The 21,197-nt window shown below is 39.5% G+C and overlaps 1 protein-coding gene across 5 annotated transcripts in view; it reads right to left on the bottom strand.

The window, feature by feature from the left end:
- arhgap44a (Rho GTPase activating protein 44a) overlaps positions 1 to 21,197 on the bottom strand; it is a 124,468-nt gene that overhangs the window by 402 nt on the left and 102,869 nt on the right. For 4 of the 5 annotated variants that reach the window (XM_061974222.1, XM_061974227.1, XM_061974223.1 and 1 more), the window contains 3 exons: positions 17,894 to 18,039; positions 17,408 to 17,815; positions 1 to 514 (listed from right to left, as the gene is read on the bottom strand). The exon at positions 1 to 514 is cut by the window's left edge and continues 402 nt beyond it. In XM_061974222.1, coding sequence (XP_061830206.1) covers positions 378 to 514; positions 17,408 to 17,815; positions 17,894 to 18,039 — 691 coding nt within the window. In that variant the 3' untranslated portion in view covers positions 1 to 377. Of the gene's footprint in view, positions 515 to 8,153; positions 8,206 to 17,407; positions 17,816 to 17,893; positions 18,040 to 21,197 lie in introns of all 5 variants that reach the window. The other variant, XM_061974224.1, reaches the window with a different exon arrangement.

Raw genomic sequence — 21,197 nt, 5'->3', positions numbered from 1 at the left:
AGACAACTGTTTAAGGCAAACCAAAGTAAAAGTCACTCATCACCACGGCAACGCCAATGAAAAAAAGCAAAAGCAGGATAAAAAATAAATTAATCTGATATATTATTCCAGTCTTTCGTCCAAAAGGCATCGATTTCACCTCTTAATGTGGCATTTTGGTGTGTTTTTTTTTCTTTCAGTTCTAGTGAAGGATTGCAAGAGAGAAGGGTCTTTGCAGCTTGGAGCACAAATAAGGTTGGGGGTTTGTTGTTGTTGTTGTTTTTAGGGAGATAGGAGCGGCCAACTGGTGTTTCCCTTCCGACCTTGGCGGTGATGGCGACGACAGCCACACGGGGGGGGGGAGGGGAGGGCGCTGTGAACTGGCCAGCCTTACGGGGTCATAGAGTGGTGGTCTGGGGCTCGTCCTCGGGAGCCACCTCCCTGGCCGGGGACCTCCTGCAGGGGGCGCCGCTGAACTCGTCGATGAGGCTGTCCAGATTGACATTGATGCTGGGGATTTCGTAATTGAAGATATCTAATGGGTGAGCATGGCGGGTGCGTGGAATGGGGACGGTGAGGAGCGAGAAAAAGGGGAGGAACATGGAAGATGAGGCGTAAAAAGGAAATGAAAGAAAGCAGAAGTGTTATTTTATCGGAAGGGGCCCGGGGCCGGGGGTCGGGGGGGGGCTTTTTTGTCGTGACAGCAGAGGATTCGTTATTGTTGGCGGTCCCACCTGAAGCGGCCTTTTCCACTGAAAATGGTCGCACAATGACACTACAGTACAACTTTGGACGACAAAGGCCAGGCGAACCAACACAGAGGCAACAGGATGTGTGTGTGTGTGTGTGTGTGTGTGTGTGTGTGTGTGTGTGTGTGTGTGCATAGGCGCCGATCTACATTTCTGCCAGTGGGTGCTCGTAAAGTTAAAGTACCAATGATTGTCACACACACACACTAGGTGTGGTGAGATGATCCTCAGCATTTGACCCATCACCCTTGATCACCCCCTGTGAGGTGAGAGGAGCAGTGAGCAGCAGCAGTGAGCAGCAGCAGTGGCCACGCCCGGGAATCATTTTTGGTGGTTTGACCCCCCAATTCCAACCCTTGATGCTGAGTGCCAAGCAGGGAGGTAATGGGTCCCATTTTATAGTCTTTGGTATGGGTTTTGAACTCATGACCTGTGTTAGTGTTGTCTCGATACCAATATTTTGGTACCGGTACCAAAAAGTATTTCAGTACTTTTCGGTACTTTTCTATATAAAGGGGACCACACAAAATTTGATTATTGACTTTATTTGAACAAAAACATCTTATGGTACATTAAATATATGTTTATTATTGTAAGTTAGTCCTTAAATAAAATAGTGAACTTACAAGACAACTTGTCTTTTAGTAGTAAGTAAACAAACAAAGGCTCCTAATTTAGTCTGCTGAATAACATATTGTGTCATTTATCATTCTATTATTTTGTCAAAATTATTAAGGACAAACTGTAAAAAATGAATTATTAATCTACTTGTTCATTTACTGTTAATATCTGCTTACTTTCTCTTTTAACATGTTCTATCTACACTTCTGTTAAAATGTAATAATCACTTATTCTTCTGTTGTTTGGATGCTTTACATTAGTTTTGGATGATACCACAAATTTGGGTATCGATCCGATACCAAGTCGTTACAGGATCATACATTGGTCATATTCCAGGGACATATTTTCTGAGTTTATAAACACAATATAAATAAAACAAAAAAACAAAAGAAGATATGATGCCAAAAAATATCGACGTAATCATAGTAGTATCGGTCCTGTACTTGGTATCATTACAGTGGATGTCAGGTGTAGAGCCACCCATGGCGTTTGTTTACATTGTGACGCCGGTGAGCTACGGTGTGTAGTGAAGCATGTTTAGCCAGTCCTCGTCCTGCAGTGATAATGATACTTGTAAGAAACTTACTTTATTTGTCGCCATGGAGATGAGGATTAGTGATTTATCCATCCAACATAATGTAAATAAAAAAAAAAAAACTAAATTAGATTTTGTGATGTTAAAAAAAATTGATGTAATCATAGTAGTATCGACTAGACACGCTCCTGTACTTGGTATCATTACAGTGGATGTTCGGTGTAGATCCACCGATGCTGCAATCAATTCTGGGAATTTGTCCTGTAGTGTTTATGTTGCGGTGCAAATATTCTTCCAAAATGTGTTTGTTGTCGTTGTTTAGTGTGCTTTCACTATATGGCACATGTTTATGACAGTGTTGGCGTTACTGCCACCCTTAGTGTGACCTGTATGGCTTTTGACTAAGTTCATTCACTCGTGTGCAGTGTGTCTTGGGTAGGCTTTTGTTAATAGTAGACTATATGACTTGTGACTTGTTTTATTATATTTATCTGAACAGTAATCTATTTATTTATATTTATTTATTTTATATATATATATTCATATATTATTTATATTTATTTATTTATTTATATATGCACCTTATTGCTTTTTATCCTGCACTACCATGAGCTTATGTAACGAAATTTCGTTCTTATCTGTGCTGTAAAGTTCAAATTTGAATGACAATAAAAAGGAAGTCTAAGTCTAAGTTTAATTACCGTATTTTTCGGACTATAAGTCGCAGTTTTTTTCATAGTTTGGCCGGGCTCCAGTGCGATTTATATATGTTTTTTTCCTTCTTTATTATGCATTTTCGCCAGGTGCGACTTATACTCCGGTGCAACTTATACTCCGAAAAATACGGTATGTAAAACAGACCAAATTCGCCACAAAATTAACATCAAGATTGATTTTTCAAAGATTATTTAAAAGATTGAAAGTTAACGACGTGGGTGCTCGGGCCCCGAAGCACACACGGGATCGGCGCCTGTGTGTGTGTGTGTGTGTGTGTGTGTGTGTGTGTGTGTGTGTGTGTGTGTGGCACCAAGATCCCCAGGTGGGCTTGGATGGACACTCATGAGGACCACGCGGGGGGCTCTAAACACACACTCGGTCTAAAAGCACAGCTTCTGTGTTCTGAGGGGCGACTCCTGAGTGGGGATGAGATGGCAGCGTGGAAGTTGGCGTTAAAGAAAAGGAGCGGAGGTTATTTCAAAAGGAAAGGGGTAAAAAAAAAAGAAAAAGCCATGAACCTGCCAAAAGAGGGGAGGGGGCAGGGGTTACCTGGGGGTCACCGCCCGCCCGCCCGCTACAATTACCGGCGTGGTGGCGGTTTATTGGGCCACGTCTGCCAGCATAAGGCTAAAAATGTGTACATAGAGTGGAACCTCTGAAGTGCAATGACCCCCGGGGGTCAGCTGCTCAACGATTCACTGCAAAAACTGCAATCTAAGTAAGATTAACTATCTCAAATAAGGGTGATATTTGCTTATTTTCTGTCTGATAAGATACTTCTTCTCACTCAGCAGATTTTATGTTAGAGTGTTTTACTTGTTTTAAGGGTTTTGGTCCTAAATGATCTCAGTAAGATATTACAGCTTGTTGCTGAGATTTGATGACCTATATTGAGTAAAACATGCTTGAAACTAGAATATCAACTGTTGCAAAGCCGTGTCATCTACACTCACAAGTATAAAACTACTTTTTTAAAGTAATCATTTCTTATCATTATGTCAAGATAATGGCACTAGCATTTACTTAATTTAAGAATATTTTTCAACATATTGAGCAAAAAGGTCTTTTTTTTTCTACCAAGAAAAGTGCCCTTATTAGTGAGAATTAGAGATGTCCGATAATGTTTTTTTTTTGCCGATATTCGATATTGTCCAACTCTTAATTACCGATTCCGATATCAACCGATACCGGTATATACTGTCGTGGAATTAACACATTATTGTGCCTAATTTTGTTGTGATGCCCCGCTGGATGCATTAAACAATGTAACAAGGTTTTCCAAAATAAATCAACTCAAGTTATGGAAAAAAAAATGCCAACATGGCACTGCCATATTTATTATTGAAGTCACAAAGTGCATTATCTTTTTTAAGATGCTTCAGAACAGCAGCTTGGAATTTGGGACATGCTCTCGAGTTGAGGTGGGCGGGGAGGTTGTAGCGTCCCGGAAGAGTTAGTGCTGCAAGGGCTTCTGGGTATTTGTTCTGTTGTGTTTATGTTGTGTTACGGTGCGGATGTTCTCCCGAAATGTGTTTGTCATTCTTGTTTGGTGTGGGTTCACATATTTGTAACAGTGTTAAAGTTGTTTATACGGCCACCCTCAGTGTGACCTGTATAGCTGTTGACCAAACATGCGTTGCATTCACGTGTGTGTTAAAAGCCGTAGGTATTATGTGATTGGGCCGCCACGCAAAGGCAGTGCCTTTAAGGTTTATTGGCGCTTTGTACTTCTTCCTACGTCCGTGTGCACAGCGGCGTTTTAAAAAGTCATACATTTTACTTTTTGAAACCGATACCGATAATTTTGAAACCGATACCGATCATTTCCGATATTACATTTTAAAGCATTTATCGGCCGATAATATTGGCAGTCCGATAATATCGGACATCTCTAGTGAGAATATACTTATTTTAAGGTATTTTTGGGGTCATTGAAGTTAGCTAATTTGACTTGTTTTGGAAAGTCTTGACAAGCCGAATTTTCTTGTTCTATTGTCAGATAATTTTGCTTAGTACAAATAAAATACCCCAAATTATTATTATTATTTTTTCTTGTTTTTGAACACTGACTTTTTGCAGTGTTTAACATTGGTTAGAGATGTGTGAAAATGGAAAAAACATGAAGAAAATATATATTTTTTGTTTTAACATATTTTCTGTCGGAGAACAAAAATGACACAAACCTTCCTAATTGTTAGAAATCGCACTCTTTATATTAAGCATGCTTCACTGATGAGAGTATTTGGCGAGCGCCGTTTTGTCCTACTAATTTTACTGATGTAAACTCTCTACACCGGTATGTTTTAGCGCTTTCATGGCGAGTTTACTGACAGATATAAGTAAGAACTTTACACTACTTTATATTAGAAATGGCAACAGCGGAGGATGAATGTCACATAACAAGAAGATAGAGAAAAAGAAGAAGCTTCGGCGAGAGTGAGCAATTTTTCAGGACTTATGCAGATCTCAAATACGGATCAGCAGGTACCAGAAGGTAAGAAAAGTTGCTTTTGTATAATATTGCGAAACAAAACGCCAGATAATATGTCTGACCTTATACACACACCATATTAATACTCCTATGTTTAATTCGCCGACAATCCTTCATAGCATACCAAAGTCGTACTAAAACATTTTGATAGATATCTTTTTGAGCACCGTGTGTAATGTTCTATATTTTCAATGGAACATTTAAAATGGTGTTGTTTACTTGAGACATACTGCCATCATAGTGGCAATACCATTACCTCAACGCTTGGCACTCAGCATCAAGGGTTGGAATTGGGGGTTAAATCACCAAAAATGATTCCCGGGCACGGCCACCGCTGCTGCACACTGCTCCCCTCACATCCCAGGGGGTAATCAAGGGTGATGGGTCGAATGCAGAGAATAATTTCGCCACACCTAGTGTGTGTGTGACAATCATTGGTACTTTAACTTTAATATACACTTTTCGCTCATGTTTGACTGCCACACTGCAAAAACTGCAATCTAAGTAAGACGAAATATCTCAAAAAAGGGTGATATTTGCTTATTTTCTGTCTGATAAGATAATTTTTCTATACACAATTGCCTCTGGCGTGGGCGGAAGATGCTTCACAGGGTCTTTTTGCTCTTTTGCCGCTGTAATTTAATGTAAAAGTGCTTAATTTATTATGCACCGTAGACAGCTTTATACATATGAATATCACAGACCAGCACCCTCATTTAGTCATTGATCCAAAAAATTATTCTATTTTTTGTCGTTTATAACACACACTAGGTGTGGCGAAATTATTCTCTGCATTTAACCCATCACCCTTGATCACCCCCTGGGAGGTGAGGGGAGCAGTGTGACAATCATTGGTACTTTAACTTTAACTTTAAAAACATGCACTGAGTCACAAAATTGTGAAAAAAAACCACTGCTTTCTTTGACTAAAAAGTTTAAAATTGGCTTTCATGTCATTCATTTACGGCTGTATTTCAAAAAACGGCCGTTCTATTTAAGTTTATATTGTAGCCAAACCTTTTCCCTAAAGATATGTCTAAAAACATTTAGTTTTTCATAGTTTTTGCCCATTTATTGTGTTTTGTTTACTATTTAAATTAAGGCCGAAGCGACATAGCAGTTTTGTTATAGATAGTTTTTGCCCATTTATTGTGTTTTGTTTACTTTTTAAATTAAGGCCGAAGCAACATAGCAGTTTTGAATTGGCTTCACAGCAGTAGGAAATATCGAACACTTTACTTGGACGTATCGACCTATTTTTTGGTGGTATATATCAGTGGTTCTCAACCTTTTTTCAGTGATGTACCCCCATGAACATTTTTTTAATTCAAGTACCGGTACCCCCTAATCAGAGCAAAGCATTTTTGGTTAGATAAAGAAGCACTGTCATCAGTTTCTGATTTATTAAATTGTATAACAGTGTAAAATATTGCTCATTTGTAGTGTTTTTTCTTGAACTATTTGGAAAAAAATATATAAAAATAACTAAAAACTTGTTGAGAAATAAACAAGTGATTGAACTATAAATTAAAGCTGCAAGCAGCGATGGCCGGGACCGACTTTGAGGGCTCATAAACTCCAAACCGGAGCAGTAATTAAAACTCATTCATCAACTTTTAATCAGAAGGGTTCAATCTCTCTCCTGTAGTAATTTGAAGCCGACACGACAAACGCGCTCAGGGGAGATAATGTTAGAAAAAGGTGACTGTTTTTACAAAACTTTTGTTTTGAAGGGGGAATTGCAAACTTCCTGTTGATTTTTGCCGGGAATTGTCAGTGTATGAAATATAGGTCTAAGTGAGACCTCCATAGAGGTTTTTGTTTCATATCTCTACAACATTCCTACTGGGAGTTACAGGCAGTTTTGTCTGTGTTTTCTTCCTAGGGGGCGCTAGAGCGCAATTTTAAGTTTTGGGGTTTGTTTTTTTGATTAGATCACAATTTTCACCAGTCCTGATGTGTGTGTCCAATTTGGTGAGTTTTGAAGCATGTTAAGAGGGTCAAGTTACAGCTCAAAGAGGTGGCGGTATAATAATAAAACGCTAGAAATTCAATAGGGTCCTCTGTCCCAAAGGGACAGATTTCTACACAAAGAAGTAATCATCATCTTAAAGTGCCCTCTTTGGGGATTGTAATAGAGATCCATCTGGATTCATGAACTTAATTCTAAACATTTCTTCACAAAAAAAGAAATCTTTAACATCAATATTTATGGAACATGTCCACAAAAAATCTAGCTGTCAACACTGAATATTGCATTGTTGCATTTCTTTTCACAGTTCTTTTTGACAGACATTTTAGTGAGAAACCTGAGCTTGTGCTTCACTGAGTTTATGAACTTACATTCACATTTTGTTGAAGTATTATTCAATAAATATATTTATAAATAATTTTTTGAATTGTTGCTATTTTTAGAATATTTAAAAAAAAATCTCCTGTACCCCTTGGCATACCTTCAAGTACCCCCAGGGATACGCGTACCCCCATTTGAGAACCACTGGTATATATGATATACATATGATATCATGTGGTGATATCCTTTACACACTGATGTCGCTTTTTGATGCAGCACCGCCTGGGGGATCGAAGGTCACGGGCTACGGCGCTTACGTGCCGTGATTTCTCCAGATTCTCTGATTAGATTAGAATTATTTTTGCACCTATAAGAGTATTGTAGTTTTTATGATGACCACAGTTTAACGCTGGGAATTACCGCTTTGGCCTCCCTGCACTAGATTGCATTGGCACTTAGAGGTTCCACTGCAAAAAAAAAAGGGCTATCAGATGAACCTGTGCAAGCGTCTGCAATGTGAGCACGCCGTGGTGCACTCTGGGAAGTCCTTGAGCCATGCGCCTGTCGTGCAAAGAGACATGAGAAGGTGTCCACCCTCTAGAAGGGAATTACACAAGGGAGGGCGGGAGGGGGGGCCGCGAGGACCTGATTGATCGGTGGAGCTGGCATGTTTTGAGGCTGGCTGCAGGAGAGCCCAGAGGCAGCCACAACCACACCAGGCCAGGCAGTGAAGATGGAGCGCATGGGGGCGTGGGCGGTCTGTCTTACCCTAAATGTCCCCCTCACACTTAGCCCACACTGAAGCCCTGGCCTCACACAGCTGCAAGGTACAAAGTAGTAGCAAGGGGGGAACAAGAGAACGATAAATATAGATACAAAATATAGGAAACAAGATGAGCGATAAATATATATATGTATATATATATATATATATATATATATATTGACAGAAAAACCTCATCAGAACTACGCACTGAATCTTGAGGTTTGGCTGGAGTGGACGAGCTCTGCTGCGTAACACAGATATATACAGAGAGAGCACATGATGGTTCTAATGGCAACGGGCTATGCTTTGCCGGATGTTTCCGCGCGGAAAACAGGGAAACATCGTCACATAACACAAGCGGTGAATACAAAAAGGCTGAGAGCCCTCATTGCTACAGTAGCTTTGTGAAGCAAATGCTAATACACACAATGAACAAAAGTACTTGAGGTTTCTGGGAAGTTTCTCTGAAAAGATTTTGCAGGGGTTGAGTCCGCAGTCGATGTTTGCGTGAAGGGGCCCGGCCCCTGGCCTAAACACTGTATGCGGTTGTTTAGAGCAGTGCTTTTCAATATTTTTGGAGCCCAAGCACCTTTTTTGCATTGAAAAAATGCAGAGGCACACCACCAGCAGAAATCATTCAAAAACGAAACTCAGTTGACAGTAAAAAGTTGTCGTCGCAATTGTTGGATATGACTTTAAAGGCCTACTGAAACCCACTACGACCGATCACGCAGTCTGATAGTTTATATATCAATGATGAAATCTTAACATTGCAACACATGCCAATACGGTCGGGTTAGCTTACTAAAGTGCAATTTTAAATTTCGCGCGAAATATCCTGCTGAAAACGTCTCGGTATGATGACGCCTGCGCGTGACGTCACGGATTGTAGAGGACATTTTGGGACAGCATGGTGGCCAGCTATTAAGTCGTCTGTTTTCATCGCAAAATTCCACAGTATTCTGGACATCTGTGTTGGTGAATCTTTTGCAATTTGTTCAATGAACAATGGAGACAGCAAAGAAGAAAGCTGTAGGTGGGAAGCGGTGTATTGCGGCAGGTGTTGTGCCGGATAACGCACCCCCGCCGTAGAATGCACCCCCTGACTGTTTTTCCGGATAACACAGCCGGTGATTCATTGTTTACATTCCCGGAAGATGACAGTCAAGCTTTACCATTGGCCTGTGGAGAACTGGGACAACAGAGACTCTTACCAGGAGGACTTTGAGTTGGATGCGCAGACGCGGTACCGTGAGTACGCATGCAGCTGCGGCTTCCAAACATTTGATCGCTTGCCCGTACGTGCGTGCCGTTATGTGCATGTCACGTACGTAACTTTGGGGACTTTGGGGAAATATATGTGCTGTATGAACTTTGGGGAGGTGAACGGTACTTTAGGCTGTGGGATTGAGTGTCGTGCAGGTGTTTGAGTTGTATTGGCGGGTTATATGGACGGGAGGGGGGAGGTGTTTGTTATGCGGGATTAATTTGTGGCATATTAAATATAAGCCTGGTTGTGTTGTGGCTCATAGAGTATATATATGTCTTGTGTTTATTTACTGTTTTAGTCATTCCCAGCTGAATATCAGGTCCCACCCGCCTCTCACAGCATCTTCCCTATCTGAATCGCTCCCACTGCCCTCTAGTCCTTCACTCTCACTTTCCTCATCCACGAATCTTTCATCCTCGCTCAAATTAATGGAGGAATCGTCGCTTTCTCGGTCCGAATCGCTTTCGCTGCTGGTGGCCATGATTGTAAACAATGTGCAGATGTGAGGAGCTCCACAACCTGTGATGTCACGCTACTCGTCTGCTACTTTCGGTAGAGGCAAGGCTTTTTTATCATCGACCAAAAGTTGCAAACTTCATCGTCGATGTTCTCTACTAAATCCTTTCAGCAAAAATATGGCAATATCGCGAAATGATCAAGTATGACATATAGAATGGACCTGCTATCCCCGTTTAAATAAGAAAATCGCATTTCAGTAGGCCTTTAAAGCATAACCAAGCATGCATCAATATAGCTCTTGTCTCAAAGTAGGTGTACTGACACCACCTGTCACATCACCCCCTGAATTATTTTGAGTTTTTTGCTGTTTTCCTGTGTGTAGTGTTTTAGATCTTGTCATGTTCTGTGGTCATGTTTTGTTTGGTTATGTTCTGTTAGTTTTTGGACTCTTTTAGTTCCTGTTTACGCTTCCTGGTTTGTTTTGTCACCATGACGACTCATTGGTTTCACCTGACTCATTTGGACTCACGCACCTGTCACTAATAAGGAAGAGACTATTTAAGCCTGTAGTTGCCAGGTAGTCAGCCTGGCGACATTACTCTGATGATACTTGGTTCTTGCTATGTGCTACTCTGATTACTCTGTCCATGCCATAGTTCATGCTGCTCTTTTCGTGCTCGTTTCACGTCACAGTAAGTGTAGTTTTGTTTCATGTCCATAGTTTCTGCCCATGTGTTAGTTTTGTTACCTGCGCCAAGTTTTGTTCCACCACTGTGAGCGCTTTTTGTTTTGTAACTTTTGAGTTAACATTAAATCATGTATTTACCTGCAAGCCTTGTCCGGTCCGGTCCGTTTGCATCCCGGGAAAATAATCCACGCAGTTATTTGCGAAATAATCCACGTCATGACAGTTCTTGTCTTGCGCTCCTATTTTGGTGGCTTTTTCTGTTTTTTTGGTATTTTCCTGTAGCAGTTGCATGTCTTCCTTTGAGCAATATTTCCCGCATCTACTGTATTTTAGCAATCAAGAATATTTCAGTTGTTTTTATCCTTCTTTGTGGGGACATTGTTGATTGTCATGTTCGGATGTACATTGTGGACGCCGTCTTTGCTCCACAGTAAGTCTTTGCTGTCGTCCAGCATCCTATTTTTGTTTACTTTATAGCCAGTTCAGTTTTAGTTTCGTTCTGCGTAGCCTTTCCTAAGCTTCAATGTCTTTTCTTAGGGGCACTCACCATTTGTTTATTTTTGGTTTAAGCATTAGATACCTTTTTACCTGCACGCTGCCTCCTGCTGTTTCCGACATCTACAAAGCAATTAGCTAACGGCTGCCACCTACTGATATGGAAGAGTATTACACGGTTACTCTGCCGAGCTCTAGACAGCACAGACACTCAACAACGGCACATTATTTGCGGATTATAATTACTGGTTTGCAAAAAATATTTTTAACCCAAATAGGTGAAATTACATAATCTCCGACGGCACACCAGACTGTATCTCACGGCACACAATAGCTGATCATCAACGGGTTCATCGTATTCTGCATGTGTTTGCTTGTTCTACTTTCATAATCGGAATTACCTCATGGATACAATCATACTTTGTTTCTGCTAAACTGTTATTCAGCGGTGAGTCAAAATGTACCTTGTTTTATTTGTTCTAATTTGGTTTAACAGCCTCGCCTCCGTTCAAAAGCCATTAAAGATAATTGCTAATTTAGCAATGCTTTGGAACGCCGTCCCTGTGACAGATTTACGGCCGTATGTCTAAAACGGCCGTACTATTTAAGTTTATATCGTAGCCCAACCTTTTCCCTAAAGATTTAATGTCTAAAAAATATTGTTTTTTTTCATAGTTTTTGCCCATTTATTGGGTTTTGTTTACTTTTTAAATTAAGGCCGAAGCGACAGAGCAGTTTGGAATTGGCTTCACAACAGTAGGAAATATCGAACACTTTACTTTTCTCCTTGGACGTATCAACCTATTTTTTTTTTCATACAAACTTTGGATATTATCAGGAACATAATAAACACATGACTATTGGACGTATTAGAATAAATTGAACCGTATCTATTGATGGAGTCTTTCTGTTCATTGTTCATACGTGATTATTAATAGTACAAAACCCAAAAGCAGTGAAGTTGGCACGTTGTGTATATCGTAAACAAAAACAGAATACAATGATTTGCAAATCCTTTTCAACTTAAATTCGAACTGAGAAACTTAATTTTTTTTTTGCAAATAATCATTAACTTAGAATTTAATGGCAGCAACACATTGCAGAAAAGTTGGCACAGGGGCATTTTTACCACTGTATTACATTGGCCTTTCCTTTTAACAACACTCAGTAAACGTTTGGGAACTGAGGAGACACATTTTTTAAGCTTTTCCGGTGGAATTCTTTCCCATTCTTGCTTGATGTACAGCTTAAGTTGTTCAACAGTCCGGGGGTCTCCGTTGTGGTATTTTAGGCTTCATGTTGCGCCACACATTTTCAATGGGAGACAGGTCTGGACTACAGGCAGGCCAGTCTAGTACCCGCACTCTTTTACTACGAAGCCACGCTGTTGTAACACGTGGCTTGGCATTGTCTTGCTGAAATAAGCAGGGGCGTCCATGATAACGTTGCTTGGATGGCAACATATGTTGCTCCAGAACCTGTATGTATCTTTCAGCATTAATGGTGCCTTCACAGATGTGTAAGTTACCCATGTCTTGGGCACTAATACACCCCCATACTATCACATATGCTGGCTTTTCAACTTTGTGCCTAGAACAGTCCGGATGGTTCTTTTCCTCTTTGGTCCGGAGGACACGACGTCCACAGTTTCCAAAATCAATTTGAAATGTGGGCTCGTCAGACCACAGAACGCTTTTACACTTTGCATCAGTCCATGAGCTCAGGCCCAGCAAAGCCATCGGCGTTTCTGGGTGTTGTTGATAAATGGCTTTGGCTTTGCATAGTAGAATTTTAACTTGCGCTTACAGATGTAGCGACCAACTGTAGTTACTGACAGTGGTTTTCTAAAGTGTTCCTGAGCCCATGTGGTGATATCCTTTACACACTGATGTCGCTTTTTTGATGCAGTACCGCCTGAGGGATCGAAGGTCACGGGCTAAGCCGCTTATGTGCAGTGATAATATTACAGACCGTAGATGGTGAAATCCTTAAATTCCTTGCAATAGCTAGTTGAGAAATGTTGTTCTTAAACTGTTGGACAATTTGCTCAGGCATTTGTTCACAAAGTGGTGACCCTCGCCCCATCCTTGTTTGGGAATGACTGAGCATTTCATGGAAGCTGCTTTTATACCCAATCATGGCACCCACCTGTTCCCAATTAGCCTGTTCACCTGTGGGATGTTCCAAATAAGTGTTTGATGAGCATTCCTCAACTTTATCAGTCTTTTTTTGCCACTTGTGCCAGCTGTTTTGAAACATGTTACAGGCATCAAAATCCAAATGAGCTACAATTTGCAAAAAATAACAAAGTTTACCAGTTGGAACATTAAGTATCTTGTCTTTGCAGTCTATTCAATTGAATATAAGTTGAAATCCTATCATTGTATTCTGTTTTTATTTACCATTTAAACAACATGCCAACTTCACTGGTTTTGGGTTTTGTATATGCAAATCTTTACATAGCTTGCAAAATATTAATAATACATTATTTTTCAATATCTAATTATAAATGTACTTGAATTACATTTTTGTTGGCTTTTCCAGGTTCCAATAGGCAAACCAACTTCTGGTCGCCATGCGTAATTAAGTAAACTCTCGTTCATGGCTGTTAATTGGTTTTGGTCCTGACAAAGTAGGAATTATTAATTATAAATTTAATATTGTCATACACTACAGGCCAAAAATTTGGACACACCTCATTTCAATGCATTTTTCTCTATTTTCATGACTTGTAGATTGTCACTGAAGGCATCAAAACTATGACACCTGTGAAATTTAACCATTTCAGGTGACTTCCTCTCGAAGCTCATTGAGAGAATGCCAAGAGTGTACAAAACAGTAATCAGAGCAAAGTGTGGCTATATTGAAGAAACTAGAATATAAAACATGTTTTCAGTTATTTCACCTTTTTTTGTTAAGTACATAACTCCACATGTGTTCATTCATAGTTGTGATGCCTTCAGTGACAATCTACAATGTAAATAGTCATGAAAATAAAGAAAACGCATTGAATGGGAAGGTGTCCAAACTTTTAGCCTGTACTGTAGGTAGAGCATAATAAAAGGTAACTTTCCAAGTTCGTTTTTTACCCTTAACACGCCCTCTAGACATGAAATAACACCCACAGTCACCTTTACCAGCCGCAAACTTCCACGCGTAATGTGGCGAAGGACGACTGTATTACAATACTTACTAAGCTGCAGTCAGCTCTTTAGCCCCGAGCGCAGGGGTGTTAAACGTACGGCGCGGGGGCCGGATCAGGCCCGCGAACAGGTTTTATCCGGCCCGCGGGATAAGTTTGCTAAGTATAAAAATGAACCAGAAATTTTGGAATGAAAGAAACAGCTGTTCTAAATGTGTCCACTGGATGTCGCTATAGCAATTCTTTGTAGATGATGCTACATATGTACAAAATAAACCACATGATGTTAGTGCATCAGTCGAGGAAAATGATCAAACTACATAAATAACATCCTGTAATTTGATTTTGATATACTTTTTTGGTAACACTTTAGTATGGGGAACATATTCACCATTAATTAATTGCTTATTAACATGCATATTAGTAACATATTGGCTCTTAATTAGTCATGATTAAGTACTTATTAATGCCTTATTCTGCATGGCCTTATTATACAACCAGTAAGCCATTAACTAAGAGTCTTCCCTCAATAACCTCAGAATTATTGCTTATTAGTAACCCTAACCCAGTGGTTCTTAACTTGGGTTCGATGGAACCCTAGGGGTTCGGTGAGTCGGGCTCAGGGGTTTGGCGGAGGTCAAGACACACCCGACTCATCGTGTAAATAAAAACTTCTCCCTATCGGCGTATTACGGATACGGCAACAGCAGAAGTCAGACTGATTTGCAGGTGTGTAATTTGTTGTGAGTTTATGCACTGTGTCTGTTTTGTTCTTTGAACAAGGTGATGTTCATGCACTGTTCATTTTGTGCACCAGTAAAAAAAACATGGTAACACTTTAGTATGGGGAACACATTCACCATTAAAGGGGAACATTATCACAATTTCAGAAGGGTTAAAACCATTAAAAATCAATTCCCAGTGGCTTATTTTATTTTTTGAAGTTGTTTTCAAAATTTTACTCATCACGCAATATCCCTAAAAAAAGCTTCAAAGTGCCTGATTTTAACCATCGTTATATACACCCGTCCATTTTCCTGTGACGTCACATAGTGAAGCCAATACAAACAAACATGGCGGATAGAACAGCAAGGTATAGCGACATTAGCTCGGATTCAGACTCGGATTTCAGCGGCTTAAGCGATTCAACAGATTACGCATGTATTGAAACGGATGGTTGTAGTGTGGAGGCAGGTAGCGAAAACGAAATTGAAGAAGAAACTGAAGCTATTGAGCCATATCGGTTTGAACCGTATGCAAGCGAAACCTTCGAAAACGACACGACAGCCAGCGACACGGGAGAAAGCGAGGACGAATTCGGCGATCGCCTTCTAACCAACGATTGGTATGTGTTTGTTTGGCATTAAAGGAAACTAACAACTATGAACTAGGTTTACAGCATATGAAATACATTTGGCAACTGTCTGCATTTAAATGTTTTTAAGCTAAATTATTGGTAGACACAGTTTATGTATAATAATTTACGTAAAACCGCGAGTAATGAATAAAGTTTTCATCAATTAATATATTCTGTAGACATACCCTCATCCGCTCTCTTTTCTTGAAAGCTGATTTGTCCAGTTTTGGAGTTGATGTCAGCATCTGCTTTGAGTGTCGCAGGATATCCACACATTCTTGCCATCTCTGTCGTAGCATAGCTTTCGTCGGTAAAGTGTGCGGAACAAACGACTGACCATTTCGTCGGCTTTCCCCACAGCCTCGTATTTTGAACAAATTTCGTCCAATTTCTTGCCACTTTCGCATCTTTGGGCCACTGGTGCAACTTGAATCCGTCCCTGTTCGTGTTGTTACACCCTCCGACAACACAACGACGAAAGTGAGAAAATGGCGGATTGCTTCCCGAAAGCGAATAATAGAAAGGCTTTTAATTTGCCAAAATTCACCCATTTAGAGTTCGGAAATCGGTTAAAAAAATATATGGTCTTTTTTCTGCAACATCAAGGTATATATTGACGCTTACATAGGTCTGGTGATAATGTTCCCCTTTAATTAGTTGCTTATTAACATGCAAATTAGTAACATATTGGCTCTAAACTAGTCATTATTAAGTATTTATTAATGCCTTATTCGGCTTGGCCTTATTATAACCCCAACCCTCTAACCCTGGCCCTAACCCTCTAACCCTAACCAAATAACTCTAAATTAAGTTTTTGTTACTTAGAATATGTTCCCCATACTAAAGTGTTGCCAAAAACATATAACTTTGTCTTGATTTTAAAATTTTATTTTTCACTAAAGAAGGGTTCGGTGAATGCGCATATGAAACTGGTGGGGTTCGGTACCTCCAACAAGGTTAAGAACCACTGCCCTAACCCTAACCCTTATATGTTCCCCTAGTGTCTAAATAACTCTAAATTAAGTCTTTCTTACTTTAATAAGCAACTAATTAATGGTGAATATGTTCCCCGTACTAAAGTGATACCAATTTTTTTATCTTGATAGATTGAAAATTAACACCAATGAGTTGACTGATGAACATTATCACGTAAATATTCAGAAAATATAAATAACGACAAATGAATATAGAATACTATTAAAAAAAACATTATTATGATTTGTACAATTACAGAATGTGCTTGTTCTCTTTTTAAACAAAGAAAACAATCTGAAGTTGTCTTTATTTCTAAGTTATCGCGCCGTGATTTCACCAGTCCGGCCCACTTTGGAGTGGATTTTTCTCCATGTGGCCCCCGATCTAAAATGAGTTGGACACCCGAGCTCTAGCGTGTTACACGAGGAATATCAAGGACTGAAATGGGACCACAAAAAGCCAAGGGCCCGGCCCTGTTTATGTGTCAAGACGAGCGCAATGTAGCCCACCAGGAAACCGTGCATGAAAGCCCATTAACAATGGACTGGCGCCACCTGGTGGGTGCATTAGCAAATCATTAAAAAAATATAGACTAACAAAGATTCACCATTTTAGGCTAGGTTTAGACGGACTAACAAAAAAAATTAATTCAAATACTTTTGTCCATATTGTGTACCCACACTGTGTTTAAAAGGCCAACTTCATTCAGTCAGAACTTTGTTGGGGAACGTCAAATCGAAATTTTGTCTGTCTAAAGTCCTACTGAGTCCTACACACGTCCACCGTCTCCACCGGACAGAGCCACAGCGAGTCTGAGCGAGGGCCGCTGCAGCTCCATCTGTGGCGGCGATGGCGGTAGCTGGTGTTTACCTGTAGACATGCTCTCCCCAGGAGACAGTCCATCCACCAGGCCCTGCTCCAGAGGCTGGGGAACCGGGACTGGCATCGGAGCAGGGGCGGCGAACTCGGCGGGCACGGTGGGCGGCTGCGGAGGAGGCAGGCTGGGTCTCTGCCTGGGCTTTGGAGCGGGTCGCGACTTGGTGAGCGTACCCGTTAAGGACGACGGGGATGATAGGGAGTGAGGTGCCCCCAATGGGGTCTGGCCAGGGGACGACGGGGGAACCTGCCCGAGACTGCACACCAGTCCGTAAGGGGAAGGGGTGCTGGGAGGGGTGGGGGAAAGGCTGACAGGTGATGGCTGGCCTGTCGACTGGTCAGACATCACACCGGATTGGCAGTAAGGGACTTTGGGAGGCACGGGGGCCAATTTTTTGGAACCTGGGGACAGACATCACATCATGTTACTTCCTCTCAATTAGAAACTGGAGTCACACAGTAAAGGCTATTAAAGCTGACCTTTGCGGAGGTTGTGAGGGCTGTGCTCTGTGGAGTGGGGGCACTGAGTGCTGCTCTGGGGACTGCAGTTGAGGGGGACTGTGGGACTTGCCACTTGGATGGCTTTGTGTCCAATAACAGGGGAGAGCTCTTTACTCTTCAAAGAACTAGGGAAGGCAAACACACATTAAACTCAGGCTGTGCATTATTTGCAAATGGTGAACATATACTGTACAGTCGTGGTCAAAAGTTTACATACACCTGTAAAGAACATAATGTCGTGGCTGTCTTGAGTTTCCAATGATTTCTACAACTCTTATCTTTTTGTGATAGAGTGATTGGAGCACATACTTGTTGGTCACAAAAAACATTCATGAAGTTTGGTTCTTTTATGAATTTATTATGGGTCTACTGAAAATGTGACCAAATGTGCTGGGTCAAAAGTATACATACAGCAATGTTAATATTTGCTTACATGTCCCTTGGCAAGTTTCACTGCAATAAGGCACTTTTGGTAGCCATCCACAAGCTTCTTGTTGAATTTTTGACCACTCCTTATGACAAAATTGGTGCAGTTCAGCTAAATTTGTTGGTTTTCTGACATGGACTTGTCATGACTTTGGGAAGGCCATTCTAAAACCTTATGTCTAGCCTGATTTAGCCATTCCTTTACCACTTTTGACGTGTGTTTGGGGTCATTGTCCTGTTGGAACACCCAACTGCACCCAAGACCCAACCTCCGAGCTGATGATTTTAGGTTGTCCTGAAGAATTTGGAGGTAATGCTCCGTTTTTATTGTCCCATTTAAAGCACCAGTTCCATTGGCAGCAAAACAAGCCCAGAGCATAATACTACCACCACCATGCTTGGCGGTAGGAGTGGTGTTCCTGGGATTAAAGGCTTCACCTTTTCTCCTCCAAACATATTGCTGGGTATTGTGGCCAAACAGCTAAATTTGTGTTTCATCTGACCACAGAACTTTCCCCCAGAAGGTCTTATCTTTGTCCATGTGATGTCAGGTGACATTATGTTTGTTACAAGAGTATGTAAACTTTTGACCACGACTGTACATTCACCATCATCACATATTGTACATTACTGTAAATGCTCCAATTAACGCCACGATTCAAGGTGCGGGTCTACAAAAAAAACAGCTGTGGCTGTAGACAACCTCCTCCTCTAGATGGCAGTGCCTGCATTTGAAGTACTGAGAGTTGTCGGCATCCAACAGCTGCATCCACTTTAAACTGTTGGAGTGAAAATCATGTGTGCTACACTTCAATATTGTTTTGTTGTTTTTCAATAAACTAATCAGTGGTATTGGTGCTGGTTGAAGAGTTTGCTTCTTATTCCTATTACAACATGTGTTCTGTTTTTGCTGTGTTGCACAATCTATTCGTTTATTCATCTGTCTTTCAGAAAGCAAAGGTAGTAACTAGTTTAAAAATGTAGATGTGCCTTAAAATGTTCCAGTTTAATTCACTCATTTAAAATAAAACCTTTAGGACCAATGTCTTGGAAAAATGTATCGCTCTAGAACAGGGGTCCCCATACTACCGCCGGATCCGGTGCGCCGGCGTCCAAAATCCGACCCGCAAAAAGTCCCAAGTTAAAAAAATTTTTTTATTATTACTTTTTAAAATCTGTCTTTTCTAATCGATTTTCTACCGTTTGTTACTCTCTGTGTCTTATATATTATATATATATATATATATATATATATATATATATATATATATATATATATATATATATATGTGCATATATATATATATATATATATATATATATATATATATATATATATATATATATATATATATATATATATATATATATATATACCGAGCGCGATGATGTCATGTTATCGATGGGAAAATGCATTTTTAGACAATATGACTTGCTTGGGCGGCTAGAAGACACAGAGAGTAACAAACGGTATATATATATATATATATATATATATATATATATATATATATATATATATATATATATATATATATATATATATATATATATATATATATATATATATATATATATATATATGGTAACACTTTAGTATGGGGAACATATTCTAAGTAACAAAGACTTAATTTAGAGTTATTTGGTTAGGGTTAGGGTTAGAGGGTTGGTTGTATAATAAGGCCATGCAGAATAAGGCATTAATAAGTACTTAATAATGACTAATTAAGAGCCAGTATGTTTCTAATTTTCATGTTAATAAGCAACTAATTAATGGTGAATATGTTCCCCATACTAAAATATTACCATATATATATATATATATATATATCTATATATCTATACATATATATATATATATATATATATATATATATATATATATATATATATATATATATATATATATATATATATATGTATATATATTTATATTTATATATATACAGTATATGTTAGGTCAGTAAAAATCACAGAGGCTATTTCATCCCTACAAGCCTGTTCCGCAGGTTTCTCTGCCCTTCAGGGAAACCGGCGAAACAGGCTTGTAGGGATGAAATAGCCTCTGTGTTTTTTCCTGACCTAACGTATATTCCGCTCGGATAAACCACAGAAACCTCAACTATACCCCCGCGACCCCGTAAGGAACAAGCGGTAGAAAAAATAAAAAATAAAAAACAAAATATATATATATATATATATATATATATATATATATATATACATATATACATATATATATATATATATATATATATATATATATATATATATATATATATATATATATATATATATATATATATATATACACACAGCCCGGCCCCCGGCCAAATTTTTTTAACCCAATGCGGCCCCCGAGTCAAAAAGTTTGGGGACCCCTGCTCTAGAATAAACACCAGTGCTTAATATTTTGATCAATGATAACAAAAACTACATGTGTTACATAAATACTTATGGAAATATAAGTGTTTGCATATAGTATGTTATTGGAACAAATGTTGAAGCTACATGTATGAGTGGATATTACATCATTATTGGTCTATGTATTTACTGTCTATACATATTTGTATGGCTATTAATGCCGTGTACAAGGTGTATTTGTAATATATGGCGTAAAGGAAAATGTAAACAGTTTCCACATGTCTATGGAGCTCAAGATCAGAGCCTGATGTCTCTCGGTTTTGCTACATCTTGTATTTGACTTTGTTAATAGGGTTAGGAGAAGTAAGTGTTTAACTTATCCTCTTAAGGCCCAAGCTGTATGTTTACATGCTTTTTTTTAATTTTTCTTTGCTATTTGGGCTTATTGGACCCTAATTAGAATAAAAACTAAAAATCATCTTTTGATATGATG

The sequence above is a fragment of the Nerophis lumbriciformis genome, linkage group LG22, assembly GCF_033978685.3.
Source record: "Nerophis lumbriciformis linkage group LG22, RoL_Nlum_v2.1, whole genome shotgun sequence".
In the NCBI taxonomy this organism is placed as follows: domain Eukaryota; kingdom Metazoa; phylum Chordata; class Actinopteri; order Syngnathiformes; family Syngnathidae; genus Nerophis; species Nerophis lumbriciformis.
The sequence above is the reverse complement of the archived record's forward strand: the minus strand, read 5'-3'. Positions and strand labels throughout refer to the sequence as shown.